The 19487-nt window shown below is 43.6% G+C and overlaps 1 protein-coding gene across 2 annotated transcripts; it reads left to right on the top strand.

Moving 5' to 3' along the window:
* The first annotated feature begins 1809 nt into the window (after positions 1-1809).
* LOC141985982 (endogenous retrovirus group K member 6 Gag polyprotein-like) lies at positions 1810-5652 on the top strand. Of its 2 annotated transcripts, none has more exons than XM_074950151.1 (2): positions 1810-2315; positions 4466-5652. In XM_074950151.1, exons 1-2 carry the CDS (start codon positions 1826-1828, stop codon positions 4624-4626), a joined length of 651 nt encoding a protein of 216 aa, XP_074806252.1. In that variant the 5' UTR covers positions 1810-1825; the 3' UTR covers positions 4627-5652. The 2 variants fall into 2 exon arrangements, 1 of the variants encoding a protein (XP_074806252.1); XR_012639086.1 differs by lacking the exon at positions 1810-2315 and adding an exon at positions 3275-3703.
* The last annotated feature ends 13835 nt before the right edge of the window (positions 5653-19487 follow it).

Genomic DNA, 19487 nt, shown 5'->3' with positions numbered 1-19487 from the left:
TAAACTTCAGTTTTTGTAAAATGATTCTACATGGCTTTACCCCTCACTGATCATTTGGAATTTGTACTTACAGGCTTGCGGGTTTTCTTCTTCTTTTCTGTTTTGCTTTATATATTCTGTTGCTGTTCGCTTCATAAGGCCATATCATGCCGTTGCTTACTGAACAAAACTCCCCTTCCAAACCAATCAGAAGTTCTAATTAAAAACTGATGACATGATTTGCCCTTTTGGATTAGTTCATAGTATTTTTGTAAAATCCTTTCCACATTATTATATATTTAAAGTTATTTTTTCCAGTGTTCTTTTTTCTAATCAAAGGTCCAGATTTATTATTTATATTACAGAGCACCTTATTACTGTAACTGAGATCAGTGCTCCTTGTGCTAGGCACTGTATGGACACATAATGAGAGACAGTCCCTACTCTGAAGCACATCTGTAGGATTCATAAAGGTTTATGCGCTTGGCAACATTCAGGGCACACCCGGAGTGTTGTGTAGGAGTAGTGCACACACAGCTCCTTTCAAGGGCATCAACCTTGGAATCTCGCCAAGATGATATGTATCGTGGGAAGCCTCTCAGGACTGGGCTCAAGGCCCGAGAGCAAGGAATGCGGTAGATAGAAATTGGTAAATAAGAATGTTAAACAAAGCCAGTGTATTCCTTTTATCTGTTGGAGAATGTAATGCGCGGGGGGAGAGAGAGAGAATAAAGGGGAAGGTGGAAAGCTGACAGGGAGAAGCCCGTTAGCAGAGACCAGCCTGCTTGCTTGCTAAAAGCTGTGTTCTGTCTCATCATTGAACCGCCACAACTGGCGCCCAAACGTGGGGCCCTCAGCACTCACCTCGCCCGGCAAGGGTTTCAGACGCGTCACTCATCCGCTTCGTGGATCCCGGTGAGTATTTTTCGTTGTGGTAAGTATGGGAAGCTCCCTCTCTGCTTTGCAAGTGCAACACCGCAATGAGCTACAGTATTTGCTGCGTAAGGCTCAGCATGACTGCCCCGCTCGAGAACTCACTCTCCTGCTACAGGAAGTGAGTGCCCAATGCCCGTGGTACCCTGAAGCCGGAACCCTTAAGCTAGCGGACTGGGAGCGGTTGGGCCAGACATTGCACAAAGAGCCTCGGGCGCCCGTGCAGGCTTTACATGCCTGGCACCTCTGCCGCGACGCGATACAGTGTGTCGCCTCGGACAGGCCCTCCCTCGCGAGGCTAGTGATCTCGCCACGCCCGTCCGCTCCTGCAGCCATCCCCCCTCCTGACAATGCGACACAGTGTGTCACCTCAGAAAGACCCTCTCCCGCGCCAACAGAGGGGCTGCCGATCCCGCCACCCCTGTCCACTCCTGCAACCATCCCTCCCCCTGCTTCGCCCCCAGTGCCTCTATTACCACTGCCTCCCTGGCCTTCCCCACCGGAGCCGGTGTGTGATCGCCCTCCGCCCGTGGGGCCCCATGCTCCGGGGCCCCCCGGGGGGTCGTCTGCGTCTGCTCAGGGGCTTTCGCTGGTGCAACAAATGGTTCACGCAGCGAAGACTCGCTCAGATCTTACAGCAGAGGAGCTGGCTGATCTGGTCTCAGTTTGTCCGGTGACCTGGCAGGATGATGGCCAGGGCAACCAGGTTGCAGACTGGGTCAGTTTGCCTTACTCGGTGATCAGAGAGGTAAAGAAAGCGATTCACGAGTTTGGCCTGACTAGCACGTATGTACGTGGTCTCATTGAAGGGCTCGGTACTGGGTACACCCTGATCCCTGAAGATTGGAAGGCGCTGTTGCGCATGATGCTGACACCTAGTCAGTATGTTATTTGGCTTAGTGAGTATCGGCAGATGGCGGAACGCCAAGCCCAGGTATATAGAGAGCAAGGTGTCATTTATGAGCACTTGGCAGGGGAGGGACAGTTTGCTACTGTTCAGCTACAGTCTCAACTCCCTCAGGCCGTCTTCCCCATTATTTCCGCCTGCGCCCAGCATGCTTTCCGGAAGGTCCCGGATTCGGGCAGGCCTACTAAAAGCTTTGCCAGTATCCGTCAGGGTGCATCAGAGTCCTTTATGGATTTTACCAACAGATTGCAGGAGGCTATCCTCCGACAGGTGGATAACCCTGTGGCAGCTCAGGAGATCCTGTTAAAAATGGCGGTTGAAAATGCGAACGAGGATTGCCGCCGTGCTCTCCAGGCTGCACAAGCCTCTGGAATTCTAGAGCTGTTGGACATGCTGCGGGTGTGCCAAAACATCGGAACCCAAGCCCATAAAGCTGGAGTTCTGGCTGCCGCCCTGCGAAAAACCGGGAAGGAGGGGAAGCGTTGTTACCGCTGTGGTAAGGAGGGTCACTTTCAGAGGGAGTGCCGCTCATCGACGGCGCCCGCCCGCCCCTCAAAGAAGTGCCCCAAGTGTCGGAAGGGCTATCACTGGGCTAATCAGTGTCGTAGCGGGTCGGGAAACCGCACAACGGGTCCCCCCCGAACCCAGGGCCAAACGGGGGTGTTTCCCACTCAGACAACTGTTCCTCTGCCTTACAATCCATAGATTCCATGAGGGCGGCGACTGCCGGAAGTACAGGGCTTGATTTGATTATGCAGGAGGACGCTGATTTTCAGTTGCCAGGGGAGGTTTGCGCCATACCTACACAGGTGACGGGACCTCTCCCTGCCGGATTTGTGGGTCTGGTTCTCCCTCGCTCACACGCTGGGAAACAGGGTTTTTTTGTCATCCCAGGAGTCATCGATGCTGATTACACTGGTGTTATTAAGGTTCAGGTGTGGACCCATCTTCCGCAATCGCTCCCGCGTGGACGGTCAATTGCACAATTGATTTTAGTCCCCTATTAGGTGCCAGCCGCAGAGGATCGAACCCGGGGCGGGAACGGCTTTGGATCGACGCTGTCTCAGTCGCCGTCTCACAATACGTCCTCTCCACTTGTTGCTCTGACAATGTCGGTCTGCCCCTCAAAACCTCAGTTAACACTTCTCTTAAATAATGTTCCTTTTACAGGGTTGGTGGACACTGGAGCTGACGTTACGGTGATTCGTGATCCGGAGTGGCCGGTCGGTTGGCCAACAGTTCCTTCTAAAGAGTTGTGGGGGATCGAGGGTAGCAAACCCGGGCGCCAAAGTTTGTCTTGGGTCACGGTCTCTAAACCAGGAGGCTGTGCCCTTGCTACAATCCGCCCTTTTGTACTCCCTGTCCACCTCAGTATTTGGGGCCGTGATTTACTTACAAAGCTGGACACCACCCTCGATATTAATATCTAATGGCTCAAAATCCTCCCTCACCCACCTTGCCATCCGCATTACCATTGGTATGGCAATCCTTAGAGCCCGTATGGATTGACCAGTGGCCGCTCCCTCTAGAAAAGCTGAAAGCGCTTCATTCACTTGTACAACAATATTTGCATGCACAGCGCTTGGAGAGCTTTACTAGTCCTTGGAATTAGCTGCTGTTATTTTGGCCTTTCAATTTTTTGCTGATTGTCCCTTTAATTTGATCATGGACATGCATTATGTTTATCAGGTAATTGATCATTTACCCCTTGCCCTCATTACCCCTCAGGTCGATGCGGACCTCCTTCGCCTGTTTTTGTCTTTACAGTATCTCCTCACCACTCGTAATTTCCCTTATTTTGTTGCTCATATTCGCAGTCATACCCCTCTGCTTGGGCTACTCATTGAAGGCAATGCGCGCGCCGATCGCGCGTTACGTGGTCAGGTAAATTCCCTTTTTTCTGACCCCATTGAAAGCCATTCCTTTTTTCATCAGTCTGCCTCTGTTTTGGCCCGACAGTTTCATATTCCTGCTGATCATGCACGTTCTATTGTTCATTCCTGCCCCCACTGTGCCGCTGCTGCCCCTACCTTTTTTTATGCCGTTAACCCTAGAGGTACCGCAGCGAATCAGCTGTGGCAAATGGACGTCACTCATGTGCCACAATTCCACCCCTATTCGTTTTTACATGTTTTCATTGATACCTATTTGGGATTCCTTTGGGCGACCCCAGAGCGTGGGGAAGCCACTCCCAAAGTTATTCACCATTTGCTAGCCTGTTTTGCTGTTATGGGTCACCCGAGCCAGATAAAAATGGATAATGCCCCAGCCTATTGCTCCACAGCACTTTTCACCTTTTGTGCCCAATGGGACGTCCATCTCAAACACGGGATCCCTTATAATTCCACAGGCCAAGCCATTGTTGAACGTGCAAATCGCACGCTAAAAACCTTGCTTGACAAACAATTAAAACAAGGGGAGCTGCGTCTCCGAATTTTAGGAGACATTCAGCAACAACTGCATATCCTTTTGTTTACTTTAAATAATTTAACGCTGAACGCAGATCAGCAGACCCCCGCGGATCGGCATTTTCACAAATGGAAAGACCGCGTGTCTATTACTGTCAGCTGCCTGATCTGCAATGGTTGGGCCCAGTGCCTTTAATCACTTGGGGTCGGGGATATGCTGCTGTGTTTCTTCCTGCAGGACCGTTGTGGGTTCCAGCCCGGTGTGTGCGACCGGCACTGAAACAGCATGGCGTGGCACCAGGGGCTGTCGAACCCCATACCGGAGTTTCAGCTGACCTTGGAGGAGAACGCGGTGCCTCCCGGGTCGACAACGGCAAGACGGAGACGGAGGAGACGTAGCATCCCAAGCTAGGCCGTGACAAGCCAGCCCATGACATGGGGAGCAGTAAAAGCATTGGTCGCCGCAGCTCAACGAAGACTGGCAGCAAACCAACAGCCAGAGACTCCTGAGACTTTGTTTGTGGCGATTCTCGCCCAAATTACTGCTAATTCTGTACTGATTGTATGCCTTTTGTACCTGCTATTTCCTGGAGGGGTTGATTCGGGAGCGCTTTCTCCGTTACAGGCCCGAATGACATATAACCTATGGGAAAGATTGGCTTCAATAGCAAATGTTACCCACTTTTGTTTATTTGATTTTGTAGCAGCTGAAGAATTGTTAGGTACGTGCCTTATTTCAGTATGTCATCACCCTGAGGAAACTGGGAATGAGATGATGCTCGCTGCTTACTCGAACCTCTCTTCCCAGTACTCTAGCATGGCTAATCGGGGCCAGGCCAATCACACTTTACCTTTTTAAGCTTATTTTTTGCTGCTGCTGTGTACAATGTATTCCTTTTTGTTAAGGCTTTGTCGAGACCCGCCCTGGCAGGCTCCACGAGTTATGACCTTGTCTGTCCGGGAGTTAATTGGCTTGCAAATGCAAATTGATGGCTACCATGAGATGGCCGAGCACAAATAAACAAAAAAGGAGGGGATGTAGGATTCATAAAGGTTTATGCGCTTGGCAACATTCAGGGCACACCTGGAGTGTTGTGTAGGAGTAGTGCACACACAGCTCCTTTCAAGGGCATCAACCTTGGAATCTCGCCAAGATGATATGTATCGTGGGAAGCCTCTCAGGACTGGGCTCAAGGCCCGAGAGCAAGGAATGCGGTAGATAGAAATTGGTAAATAAGAATGTTAAACAAAGCCAGTGTATTCCTTTTATCTGTTGGAGAATGTCATGCGCGGGGGGAGAGAGAGAGAATAAAGGGGAAGGTGGAAAGCTGACAGGGAGAAGCCCGTTAGCAGAGACCAGCCTGCTTGCTTGCTAAAAGCTGTGTTCTGTCTCATCATTGAACCGCCACACACATCAAATCTAAATACCCAAGAGAGATGAAGGCCAGGGGTGAGGGGGATAGGGAATGAGAGGTGAAATGTTAATAGTAGTATTGGGGATATTACAGATCATGTATTCCTTACGCCAGCTGATCCTAAACCAAACTTCGCAGCCCTTGATAATCTGTACATTATTCCCTGATAACCAGAAACTTCTATGCTTAAACTCTGTACCGTTTTCTTTTTATTTTAACATCATCTTAATAAAATTTTTATCTCTGTTCTTATCAGTACTAACAATAGAAAGGAAGGCAGGTTCAGTGATCAGTAGTCTAGCTCTTAGCAAGCCAGGGTTCAAATGTTCGGTCTACCACTGTCATTCTGGGCAAGCCTCTCAGTGCCGCATTTCTTTAAAATGGGGATAATAGTTGCTTTACAGGAGTGTCGTGAGGATAAAGTGAGTGAGACCCTCAGATACTGTGGTAAATGACCATCTCAGTAAACATTTACATTCTGGTAGCGCACAAAGACCCAGTCAGGCCCCATTATGCTGGAAAAAACAGAAAAGTCCCTACCATGAGGGTCTTGCCCAAGGTCACACAGTGGCTCCGTGGCAGAGTTGAACCAAAAGCAAGGTCTCCTCATTCCTACTCCAGCGCCCTATTCACTGGACTGCCCCAAGATTAATATTTCTTCATTTTCTGTTGAAGAGTTTGCTACCTAACTTAAAATGTATATTTTGATTTACGACAGTAGGTGTCTAACTACTGACATGTTTTCTACTGTTTGAGTTGCTTGTATTTTTTTTTATTTGCATACTTCTGTGTAATTGTTTATTCTGTGCTTTGGGGGGTTATACACACAATAGTTTTGCATGAATATGGGGGGGAAACATTTGCTGTAGCCTGAAGAGGAAGACAATGACTTTGGCTATTGCTAAAAAGCTGTTCACAATTGTCTTTATCTTAGGACCACAAATCTGGTTTATTGTAACCCCTGTGCAAGTGGAAAGTTTCCAATATATGTGTTTATTACTGCTTCAGATAGAATGCTGTCATCCTCTCGAAATTCTCTGCTCATGCATGAATTCTTCAGTGGTTATTATAGCCCCTATATCCACTCCACTCCTCCTCTCAAAAGGGAGCAAATGAGAGTCAGGGAAAGAAATCACCTAAAAACAGTGAGGGAGACGGAATTGAGAGCGTCTCTTTGGACACAGGGTATTAGGGTCATGGTTGTCTCCTTTGAAGTTAAAAAAACAAAAGCAGCAGGTTAAAACAAATGCTCAGAAATTACAGAAAAACATCTCATCCCTATTGTTCTAGCAAAACAAGGCACACTTGCAGGATGAGCAGCTACTAGTGCATTCAGCTTCACTGAGGATGAAAGTCCATGTGACAGTTAGCTTTGGCAGCCGATTTATACATTTGCTGTCCTTCTGAACTTATGTATTTTCTGTATAAGTGCCTTATGGTACCTGTGTTCCTGGATGAACAGTTCGTCAGTGGCAGCAGTGGTGAGCTGGAGCCAGTTCGCACCAGTTCGCGCAAACCGGTTGTTAAATTTTGAAGCCGGTTTAGAACCGGTTGTTAAAGGGGTGGGCAAACTGTGGCCCGCGGGACCATCCTTTCCGTCCCACCTGAGCTCTCGGCTGGGGAAGCTCCCCTGAGAATTTTTACTCTCCCAGTGGCACTCCGGGCCTTCGGCGGCACTTTAGCGGCAGGTCCTTCAGTGCCACTGAAGACCCAGAGCGACTGAAGGACATGCCGCCGAAGTGCCACTGAAGACCCGGAGCGACTGAAGGAACCGGTTCTTCAGCTTCTGGCAGCTCATCACTGAATGGCAGCCTGGAAAACTTGCCCAAACCCCATCTACTATGGATGCAGTATAAGCCCCTAAGGGGAGAATAGAAAACATGTAACATACAGAAACATGTAACAAATGCCCCATTTCAAAAAAGTGGTGTCCTAGAGTGATATTTGTGAAGGTATGCTCTTTGCAGTATATTGTTTGGTCACTAAATGGCTCTGTGGACTCTATAACATCCCAGGTAGGATGGGGGGGTGTCCCTGGTCAATGTAGGAGACGAAGCTGGGACTAAGCCTGTGTCATAAATATAAAGGGAAGGGTAAACACCTTTAAAATCCCTCCTGGCCAGAGGAAAAATCCTTTCACCTGTAAAGGGTTAAGAAGCTAGGGTAACCTCGCTGGCACCTGACCAAAATGACCAATGAGGAGACAAGATACTTTCAAAAGCTGGGGAGAGGGAGAAACAAAGCCTCTCTCTCTCTGTCTGTGTGATGCTTTCGCCGGAAACAGAACAGGAATGGAGTCTTAGAACTTAGTAAGTAATCTAGCTAGATGTGCATTAAATTCTGATTTCTTTAAATGGCTGAGAAAATAAGCTGTGCTGAATGGAATGGATATTCCTGTTTTTGTAACTTAAGGTTTTGCCTAGAGGGATTCTCTATGTTTTGAATCTAATTACCCTGTAAGGTATTTACCATCCTGATTTTACAGAGGTGATTCTTTTTACTTTTTCTTCTATTAAAATTCTTCTTTTAAGAAACTGAATGCTTTTTCATTGTTCTTAAGATCCAGGGGTTTGGGTCTGTGTTCACCTATGCAAATTGGTGAGGATTTTTATCAAACCTTCCCCAGGAAAGGGGGTGTAATGTTTGGGAGGATTTGGGGGAGAAAGACATTTCCAAACGGACCCTTTCCAAATTATATCCCTGTTAGACGTTTGGTGGTGGCAGTGATAAAGTCCAAGGGCAAAAGGTAAAATAGTTTGTACCTTGGGGAAGTTTTAACCTAAGCTGGTAAAAGTAAGCTTAGGAGGTTTTCATGCAGGTCTCCACATCTGTACCCTAGCGTTCAGAGTGGGGAAGGAACCTTGACAGCCTGTTTATTCCTGTGGGTACAGTTGTTTTCTTTAATAAAATAGCTCCTGTTTAAGAAACACTTTGGTCCATATATCATGACAATAATATCCTCAAAGCCAGTGAGACAGGAAACAAAAGGACCCTTTTGTGAGCGATGGGGAATATGGACATTTTGGTGGTGGCCACCCACAGAGAGGTGGCTCACAAAAGGAAAGAGAGTAGATAGCCCATTTCAGATTGCGCAGCTCTGAAGGTGGATCCAGGTCGAGTGTAGTGGATCTGGACATCTGAGTTCAAGAACATTATGTTCAGTAGTTCTTGTTTGGGCCCAGTGTGCAGAGTTCATTAAAAGGGGCAGGAGGAAATAATCAAGGACACTTTAATTTCAAAAACTTTAGAGAACCCAAACATTTCTGGGTTATATATATTTGCAAATGCAGAATCTAAGGTTCAGGATTCCTCAGACTCTGTCTGTCCCACGTTACCCAGTAAAGTAGTAGTATCCCGTAAATTACCCATTATCCAATATTGCTAGTATCCATAAATCAGCAGGCCTTAAACTGTGGGCTGGAGAGCACTTACTGGAAGTTTGCAGAGAGCTGGCTTGTCACAGGCTGCTGACTGTCCTTGTTTCCAACTGCTAAAATGCATTAAAAGACATTAAATGGAAATCCAATAAAAAAATAAGAAACAAAACACAAAGCCCAGCCCGTGTTAAAAGAAAGTTATTAAGGTTACAAAGTCAAGCAACAACAACAAATTAGGAAATGCCAGAATGCTGGTTGCCCATGCCGATCATTAATGGAATAATAATCAGTAATGACTGTGAACTCTCAGCTGTTGGCACTAGACCAAGAACAGCTTTTCTGTGGCTGTTTTACATTGTATGTCCTAATTTTTGTCACAGAGATTCAAAATGTCTGTTAATGGAATGGACCTATAAAAAAAACCTGATATTATAATGGAAAAAGGTTAGTGCTTAGTGGATTGCTTCTATGGCTGTCTAGGTAGACAGTGTGCCTAGTGGATAGAGCACTGGACTGGGGCAAGTGACATCCCCTCTCTTACCTCAGTTTCCCCAACGGAAAAATAGGAATATTTATATTGACTTTCTTTGCAAACACTTTGAGATTAATGATTAAATATACTATATAAGATCTAGGTGGTTATTCTACACCACATAGGTATAGAATTTCTTCCTTGAGATATACCTGTGTGGTGTGGCTCCCACTGAAGTCTATGGGAGCAGTTCATGGACAACCGAGGACAGAATTTGCCTCTACTACAATATAGATTATTTGTTCCCTGCCATTCTTTTGAAGAAATACTTTACCTGGTACCATTTTTAGTACAGTGAACAAAGACTAAACACAAATTTCTACAAGAGTGTTGATATGTCATATCACTATTTATAAGCAATTAACATGACTGAATTATTTATGTTCCCAAATATTTACATGCACTATTTCAACTGGGCACTATTAATCAAACAAACAAAGGCAATTGCTGTGAAACAAAAACAGCTCTTTGATTGTGAAGAATGATCCAAATATAAACATTAATCTTCTATGAAATAAAAAAAACCTGTCTCTTTTCCTAAACCAGGAGCAGCCACATGATTCTGAGCCACACTGCACCTCATAAATACTCTATAGAAAATGGGTTCCTCTGAAAAATCCTGATCATGTTATTCGGTGATTATGCATATAGTTCACACTGTACAGGATCAGTATAAACTGCAAACAAGAATTGTCTGTATTATAGGAAATATGGCATTGAAAATGCCGGGGTATTTTTTTCTGTAGATAATGCTGTTATTTCAGCCAATATTGCCACTGGTTTACACACAAAACCAGCCTCTTTCATTGGCCAAATGGCCTTTTTCAGGGGAATAAAAAAGTTCAACATCTTTGTCAATGAATCTGGAAATAAGCAAGATTATAAACTCTTTGGAACAAGGGCTATTATTTTGTTATGCGTGTGTACTATGTCCAGCATAATGAGGCCTTAATCCCACACTGGGCTTTTAGGTCCTTCTTTAAAACATATTAATCAATAAAATAATAATAATGCCCTGACTGAAATGTTTCCATATGGAGCTATTCCCCACAAACCTAAGCTTTGCAGACCTGTAGTCACAGACCAGTTAAAATGTTCAGACGCAATAGTTAAGCCATGTGCATTAGGGTGACCAGATAACAAGTGTGAACAATCGGGATGCGGGTTGGGGGTAATACGCACCTACATAAGAAAAAGCCCCAAATATCGGGACTGTCCCTATAAAATCGGGACATCTGGTCACCCTATTGTGCATAGTCATGGCAATTTATAAGAGGAGTTCCATTCTCATCAATGGGAGGTGATGAACGTCCAGCACTTTTGAAAAATCAGGTAACTTATTTAAGAGTCTATATATGGACTTGGGGGGGCCTAACTTTAGGCAGTTATCTTTAAAAAATCTAGTGAATTTTAAGTGATTGTGGGTCTTTCAAAATTCTGTGTGTAAATATGCTGAATCTTCAATCATAACTATTTGCACCAGATCCTGAATCTAAGAGTTATGATCATCTAGTTTGGAAAAAAGCATACTAACCACAGTATCTGTGTGTCCAAGTATCATCACCTGAAATGAGAATATTACATTTTCAAAACAATACTGCCACACATCGCTCATGGGCAGTCAACTCATAAGCTGCACTGTGTCTACATGAAATATTTGCTGATTAATTTGAACAATGAACAAATTTGTTTACAGGCAATTAGGAAAACATACAAGAGCTAAATTCAATGAATATTTCCTGCAAACAGTCCACTAAGCTCTTATTTTAGGGTGCAAACTCAAATATCATTGGGTAGCATAAAGCTAATTCCACAGGTCTACCATCTCTATCTTAGATGGACGGATTTTCCAGAAAACCAGCAAAGGAAACAATGGGCTATGAAACTAATTATTTTGCTGTGTGTTCTAACAAAATAGTGTTTCCAGCCCAAAGGTTAAGCATTACTGGTAGCACAGTGGTTTAGCTACCTAATATCTAGGATCATTATTGCAGATCTCTAATTTGTAAGTCTTTTAGTTCTCTAGTTATAATTTCCCTTTGATATAACTGGGCAAATATTCGTTACTTCACTCATTCCAATTTTCAAGAACTAAACTACTAATATGCTTTTTCAAAATTAATTTTTCTGCTATGGTAAAATAGGACATAATGAAACAGACTTCTCTGCTACCATTATATACATTTTTCTCATTCTACTTTTGTCACATAATGTTTGTCAGAATATTAGAAAGTCATTATAAAAAAAACCAATGACTCATGCACTGTACTGCTGAGATAACACTGTGGAAATGTGCACAGAAAAAAAAAAAGAAAAAGAAAAAAAAAGAAAATGCATTAGAATTTGGGCTTGTTACCGGATACAGCTAGTGTTATTTTGTGATGTCAAAATAACCTTATGCTTTCAATCAAAAAACCCACAAAGGAAGCCAAGATGATTTTAGCACTGGCAAATAAGGTCAGGATAGCTTAGAGGAGGAGAAGCAAAGCATACCACATACTATTAATATGGAACCTGTAAAAAATGTTTTGCCAGTTAATCCCCTAACAAAAAAATTAATGCTTGTTTAATGTATAAAAAATTAATTAATTTTTAAAAATTAAATACTTTGGACAAAATAATCCCTCAAGGGGTGTCATTTATAACTGAAATGCTGACAAATTTACCTATAGCTCACAATTTCTACTAATTTCCCATTCTGTAGATTTTGTTTTATACATTAGAACCTCACCCCTTAATAATGGTTGGGAGTAGGATGACCAGCTGTCCCAATTTTATAGGGACAGTCCCAATATTTGGGGCTTTGTCTTATATAGGTGCCAATTACCCGCATCCCCTGTCCCGATTTTTCACCCTTGCTATCTGGTCACCCTAGCTGGGAGACCCATTGGGGATTACCACATTTTGTGAATTAGTTAATACACAACAAACGTGATTTTTAAAAGGAAGTTACTGGATAAGCAGCTGGCTGTCCGAAATGGAGCTTTGAAAGGGCATATTCACATTCCTACAGCCGAGTTCAAAACAATGACAAGACTGGCCACTAAGGGGACTATGGGATGTTTCCGGAGGCCAATCGCAGCGCAGTAACGCAACACCTCGTTCACACTGACACTGGGGCGTTTCAGCTGAGGGGCAACAAGCATTATGCTTCTCATGGAGGTGGATTACCAGGAGTGCTCCAGCTGCAGAGTCCAGGCACTCTAGGTGCCTTGCCAGTGTGGACGGGTCGTGAGGTAGGGTGCCTGGGGCTGCTTTAATGTGCTCTAACTTGCAAGTGAAGCCAAGCCCCAAGTCATTCCCCTGGAAACATATGTATGTCAGAGACCCTTCCCTGAAATGGTGAGGGGTTTTTTTCTACTGACTGTATTGTTAAGCTTTTACCATGCTGAAAACTAAGCATTTATTCTTAATTTTTGTTTTCTCATTTCCCTAATTTCTAATCCATGACGGAACTTTACCACTCATCCATGATTTCTTAAACAACAAGTGTTGTGAGGAACTCTGTCAAAGATTTGTTGAACATTAAAATACATTATGTCAATAGCTTATTCATTATTTACTATTTCACTAATATGGCAAGAGAATTCTATTAGATTAGAGACGCAGTTTTCCTTTACAGAAGCCAAATTTGTTTGCCAGCATCTTATTTTAATCAGAGGGCTTTATAACTTTATTTTAATGATCAATTCAATCAGCCATCATTCTACTAAAATAAGGCAGACAGCTCTGTAATTCACAGAAATGTTCCCCAGCACTATTTTTAAAGATAGGTATAAACCCTTGCTATCCTCCAGTCCTCTGGGATGATACCTGATTTTAAGGCAAGATTGTATTTTTTTTAAGCAGCACATCCACTTCAATCCCTGTAAGAACTCTTAGATAAACACTGCCAATGTGACATCTACCTGAGACTAAGAAAGAGGAAAAACACAATGAGAGGTGAAGATGCAGCAGCCAACTGGAAAGCAGCCAGGTTAGGGTTACAGCTGTTGGTTTCTGCAAAGTTTACGAGAAAGGCTAGTAGAAAGGCATGTTGGGAAATGTTCACAGAAGAGAGTGACCCTACAGTGGGGAAGGACAGTAGTTATTAGGCAGTTCCAAAGAAACAGACTCTGGGGGAAATGACTGAACTCCTACCATTCTGTGACTCAGGAATTTGACTGAAAGATATCCCAAGGTTTTCAAAGCTGGAGACTGGCATTCAGGAATAATTAAGACTTTGTGTTTCCCTCTGATGTTATTTAGAGCTGGTCAGCACTTTCTGAAATTCAAGATTTGACATTATTTTTGCCTTGATAATTTGCCAAAAAAAAAAAAAAGCAAATGCAATTTTGGGTTGCATTAAGAGAAGCATAGCATGCAAGTCCTGGGAGGTGATAGTACCACTCTACTCAGCGGGAATACTGCATCCAATTTTGGTCACCACTGAGTAAAAAGGATGTAGAGAACCTGGAAAGGATGCAGAGGCGAGTGACAAAGATGATCAAAGGGATGGAATGCAAGCCATATGAGTAAAGGCTGAAGGAACTGGATATGTTTAGTTTGGAAGAGAGGAGGTTGGGGCATGGGGGAAACATGATAGCAGTCTTCAAATACATTAAAAAAAGATTTAGAAAAAGCATTCTCTTGCCAGAGGGCAGCACAAGACGCAATGGATTCAAACTACGGCATAACAGCTTTAGATTAAATCTCAGGAAAAACTTTCTAACTGCAAGAACAGTAGGACAATGGAACAAACTGTCTAGGGAGGTCATGGAAGCTCCTTCACTATAGGTTTTCAAAAAGAGGCTGGATAGCCACCTGTCTTTTTCGATACAACAAATCCTGTACCTTGGCAGGGAGTTAGACTAGATGACCCGTGCAGTCCCTTCTAACCTTATGGATCTATGATTTTCAATTTTAAAAAGTCTCCTAATTTTGTAGGGGCTTTTCAGCCAAGTCTGATATATTTCTGTAAGAAAAACTGGAATTATCTCTAAGAACAAGCCAGTGTCCCAGCAATAGCCTACCAACACTAATATTACAAACACTATCCAGTTCCAGTGACTCGTTGTTCTACAACTGTTTCAGCACCCATTCCCTTGACACCTTAAATTTCCAACAGTGCCTCCACTTCATTATCTGCAAACAGGAGATCTGGAATGGGTAGTTTTCCTCAATTAGCAGAGCAGGATCAGACTTGAGAACTTTGCTCTAGCTTCCCTGCTGACTCCTTCCATATTTTAAACTACAAATATCAAAGGGGCATGCTTTTCCAATTAAGCTTTTGAGTTCTAACAGGCAAACATATGATTCTATGTACCATACTGCAAAACAGCTTTAAAAAAGACCTATAATTGCTTAGCTTTGCAATCCACATTCTATGCTTGACAGCCAAATGGGAATTGCTTTCATACTTGCCACACCACCGTTGACCTATTTGTTATTGCTAACTTATGTATCACTTCTTCCTTCTGGGGAAAGTATGATACAGCAGAGGTAAAAACAAATTATGCTGCCAGGGCTTAGCAGGCAGATTAGACTGTGTTTAGGAAAAAAGAAAAACCCTAAAGTTATAGTGCGAAAGGAGAAAAAAGAAGAGTTTCTGAAGCTTGATCTACACATAGTTTTTGTACCTGTATAGCTATTTTGGTTAGCGGTATTATTTTTTACTGGAATAGCTACCAGTACACCCCCTAGCGTGGATGCAGTTATACCAGAATACAGGTGCTCTGTATATAGCTTATTCCCCTGTTATACCAGAATACAGGTTTCTCTGATATAGCTTATTCCTCTTCCTATACAGGAATAACTCTACCCACACAAAGCACCCTTATATTAATATAACTGCATCCATACTAGGGGGATTGTACCAGTATAGTTTAAGCAGCAAAACTTTTGCATGTAAACAAGCCTTAAGAAACGAATGTGCTTTTATAATTTAAGACAATCTCTGAGGAGTTTACATCCAAAATTGACCTAACTTGAAATTGATACATAATGTAGGGGACATTTTGTAACAATATTCTACAGGAGATAGAGTAGTTTCTCAACCAGGGGTACATGTACCCCTGGGAGTATGTAGAGGTCTTCCAGTGGGTACATCATCTCATCTAGATATTTGCCTAGTTTTACGACAGGATACATAAAAAGCACTAGCAATGTCAGTACAAACTAAAATTTCACAGAAAAGGATTTGTTTATACTGTTCTATATACTACACACTGAAATGTAAGTACAATATTTATATTCGAATTGATTTATTTTATACTTATATGGTAAAAATGAGAAAGTAAGCTCTTTTTCAGTAATAGTATGCTGTGACACTTGTATTTTTATGTCTGATTTTGTAAGTTTTTAAGTGAGGTGAAATTTGGGGGTACACAAGACAAGTCAGACTTTTGAAAGTGGTACAGTAGTCTGGAAAGGTTCAGAGCCACTGACATAGAGTGATTGCCTCATCACGTCTGGAGTACAGGTTGGTGACTGGCCTATAGGGAGGAAGGAAGAGACAAATTTTCAAGGAGCTCAGTTAGAGGCTGGGAGCTAAAACTCTGCTTTCTTTGTTTTAAGGCCAAAGGGTCCCTGAGAAGAGAGTTCCCAAGAGTGAACAGAAGGGAATTCCCCACTGCCAGGAAAGAATTTGGGAAGGACCTGTGTTTTTTCCGAATTATTTTTGTGAGGCTGGAATGTGAGGGAAGTGGGAGCATGTCTCCATTCACAAACTTCTGAGAGGTTTCAGAGTGGTAGCCATGTTAGTCTGTATCAGCAAAAACAACGAGGAGTCCTTGTGGCACCTTAGAGACTAACAAATTTATTTGGGCATAAGCTTTCGTGTATATATATACACCTACTACTGTATTTTCCACTCCGTGCATTTGATGAAGTGGGTTTTAGCCCATGAAAGCTTATGCCCAAATAAATGTGTTAGTCTCTAAACTTCTGAGAGTTGCTGGTGAGGGTTACTGATAAGTATTTATGCTTCAAGATCTCCAGAAGCTCTAGCCATGAGAAATGTGACCACATGCAGCGTGGCAGAAAAATTACTACTATATTATTGGTATTGCCTTGGAGAGCTTTACCAATGAGAGCCCTAACTTTTCCTTCTAAGTGTTAAAAATGTTCTATCATCTATTAGGAATCCAAGCTAGAGCTGATCAGAGGATTGGGAGGGGCACGGAAGAGGAGTTTACACACAAAATTTCACCTTTTGGCAAAAAGCTAAAGAATTTCAACCAAACCTTAACATTATCTGTGGAAGTCAGATTTTTTTAGGGGATGAGGGGGGTACTAAAAGTCATTAAGTGAATTTTCTATTGAAAAACAGGTTTGATGGAAAATTAATTTCTGACCAGCCCTAATCTAAGCTCTTATCACTCTCGGACTGATTGACTTGTGGAAAAACTAAATCAAACACTTACATTGAACACTAAATAAGACCCCAGTCCTGCAGTCAGATACACCTGGGTGCAAGATATGCCCACTTGGATCCCATTGTAAAATGGAGGCCTACAAGATCCCTGGCTGTTCCTTCTGTTTGTTTTTGCTTACATGAGTGGTCCACAGTCATCCTTGAGATTTTCTTCCATTGAGTCGGTGGGTGAGCCCTGAAGTAAGTCAGTCCTATTCTGGAGGTTTTTAATTCTTAACTTTTGGTTTACTTACAATATGGGCCTCAAGATAGGTCCGAGTAGTTCTCCTAAACAAAAAACTCACAACACAAAAGATATATATTTCCTTTCCCCACCAGAGTATTGCTTATTATGCTGGCTTCTGGTTAGCAGCCCTTCCCTAAACAGAAGTAAACCCAATGTTTCCCCTATAGGAAGGAGAACAGCCCGCTACTGAGGAGAAGCCTTTTCTCCCTGTTACAGTTTGTTTCTCATTCCTCCGCCCCTTCTCTCACCAGAAGAGGGGTTTTTAAAGGTCACCTGCAGTCCTTGAACTGGACTTAAATGTCTCTAATTAACCTGAGGTAACTTCTTTTCGGTTCACAAGTAAAAGGGCCTTCACCATTCTAGAGCAGATATATCTGCCTTCCACCACTCTCTTATAGCTGTCAGGTCTGACTTCATCACGTATCCTGATAAGTGACTGAAAAAGTCAAAGTGACACCAAAAATTCTAGCAGCTTTTTCAAGCCACAAAACTGGCTAAAAATAATTGTTCTGCAAGCCAACATATCCCACAATCTTTTAGCGTCATAGAAATGTCGGGCTGGAAGGGACCTGGAGAGGTCATCTAGTCCAGCCCATTACAATAAGGCCATTCCTTACAGGTGTTTGTCTAACCCAGTGGTCTTCAACCTTTTTACACCCAAGATCACTTTTTAATTTAAGGACAACCCAGGATCTACCCTGCCCCTTCCCCAAAGCCCTGCCCCACTCACTCTATCCCCCCCTCCTCGCCGCTCACTCTCCCCAACCCTCACTCATTTTCACCGGGCTGCGGCAGGGGTTTGGGGTTTGGGAGGGGGGGTGGGCTCTGGGCTGGGGCCGAGGGGTTCACAGTGTGGGAGGAGGCTCTGGGCTGAGCCTGGGGCAGGAGGGTGGGGTGCAGGAGTGGGCTCTGGGCTGGGGCAGAGTGTTGGGGTGCAGGAGGGACTGTGGGGTGGCTCTAGGAGGGGGCTCAGGGCTGGGGCAGGGGCTTGGGGTGCAGGAGGGGGCATGGAGCGCTGGCTCCGGGAGGTGGCTCAGGGCTCAGATTTTCCTCATATCTAACCTAAGTCTCCCGTGCTGCAATTTAAACTGATGATTTCTTGTCCTACCTAGAGTGGACCTGGAGAACAATCGATCACAGTCCTCTTTATAACAGGCCTTAATATATTTGAAAACTGTTATCATATTCCCCCCTCCCCAGTCTTCTTTTCTGAAGAAAAAACATGCCCAGTTTTATCATAAATTAAAATTTAGGGTGAGTAGGACCTTGCTCCACAAGCTGCCCATTGACTTTAACGGTGATGCCTTGTGGAGTAAGGTTCTGCTCATGGGTATCAGAATTTGGCCATTACTATTATAAGAAAAAGCACTATGGAGGCTTGACTCTCCCCTCACTGTACACTGATGTGACGCCACTGAGCTCCCTGGAATTACTTCTGATCTACACAGGGGTAAGTCAGAGGAAAATCACGCTCTGTGTCTAAAGTAGAACTAAACATACTGCTGGCAGTTAACACACAATAGATTTTTAAAGAAGAACAAATACTGTTGCTCTCTACAGCCACTCTTAGTTACTAAGTGCCACGTTCTGACTGTCAGGATTCATGGTGAAGTAAACAGTGCATGAGTCACAGGCAGCCTAGCCTCTTTAAATGCCAAGCCACTCTATTAAAGAAACTGGAAATGACTTGAAATTCTCTTTGATGATTGTCAAGAATGCGTATCGGAGAGACGGAGTCTGCTATCCGAGGGAACAGTACAGTTACAGTTTCTTACTGTCTGTGCTTCGTCTCCCGTTCCCTTGCCTTTTTCTCTCAAAACTCAGTAAATCATAGCATAGGATTTAATCACAGCCTTCTGCGTAGACTATGAGGCAATGATTTTCTGTTGCATTATTCCCCCTTGATAGCTTTGCTGCAAAGTGAAACACCACAGAATGTCCTTTGCTTCAAATAGCCAATTCTTTATTAACTAAAAAACAACAACCCATAATGATCTATTTCATTTTGCTCTGAAGATCAAAAAAGTTCTTTGTGCTTCTCACACTGTGAGACTGGAACTCTCAAGTTCCAAGAGGGCCAGTCTCTTATGGGAGGCTCAATCGATCGCTGAGAAAATGGAGGAAGGGGAAAGGAAAGATTTTGTTATTGCAGATTAAACTCACAATCCAGTACACTGAGGAGGTAATTGTGCTTTGCTTGTGGCTAACTCAGACAGACATACAAACTGCAGCTGGTCCCAGTCACAGTGGCACGGCTCTTGAGAGGAACAGGGAGATCTAAGCATATCACTCTGGT

The sequence above is a fragment of the Natator depressus genome, chromosome 4 (genome assembly GCF_965152275.1).
Source record: "Natator depressus isolate rNatDep1 chromosome 4, rNatDep2.hap1, whole genome shotgun sequence".
NCBI classification, from domain to species: Eukaryota; Metazoa; Chordata; order Testudines; family Cheloniidae; genus Natator; species Natator depressus.
The sequence above is the reverse complement of the archived record's forward strand: the minus strand, read 5'-3'. Positions and strand labels throughout refer to the sequence as shown.

Excerpts from the sequence above, each read along its gene's own strand:
- LOC141985982 (XM_074950151.1), top strand. The coding sequence starts at position 1,826 with ATGGCGGAACGCCAAGCCCAGGTATATAGAGAGCAAGGTGTCATTTAT. Across the intron at positions 2,316-4,465 it reads GAAGCGTTGTTACCGCTGTG|GACCGTTGTGGGTTCCAGCC; the intron begins GTAAGGAGGGTC and ends TTCTTCCTGCAG.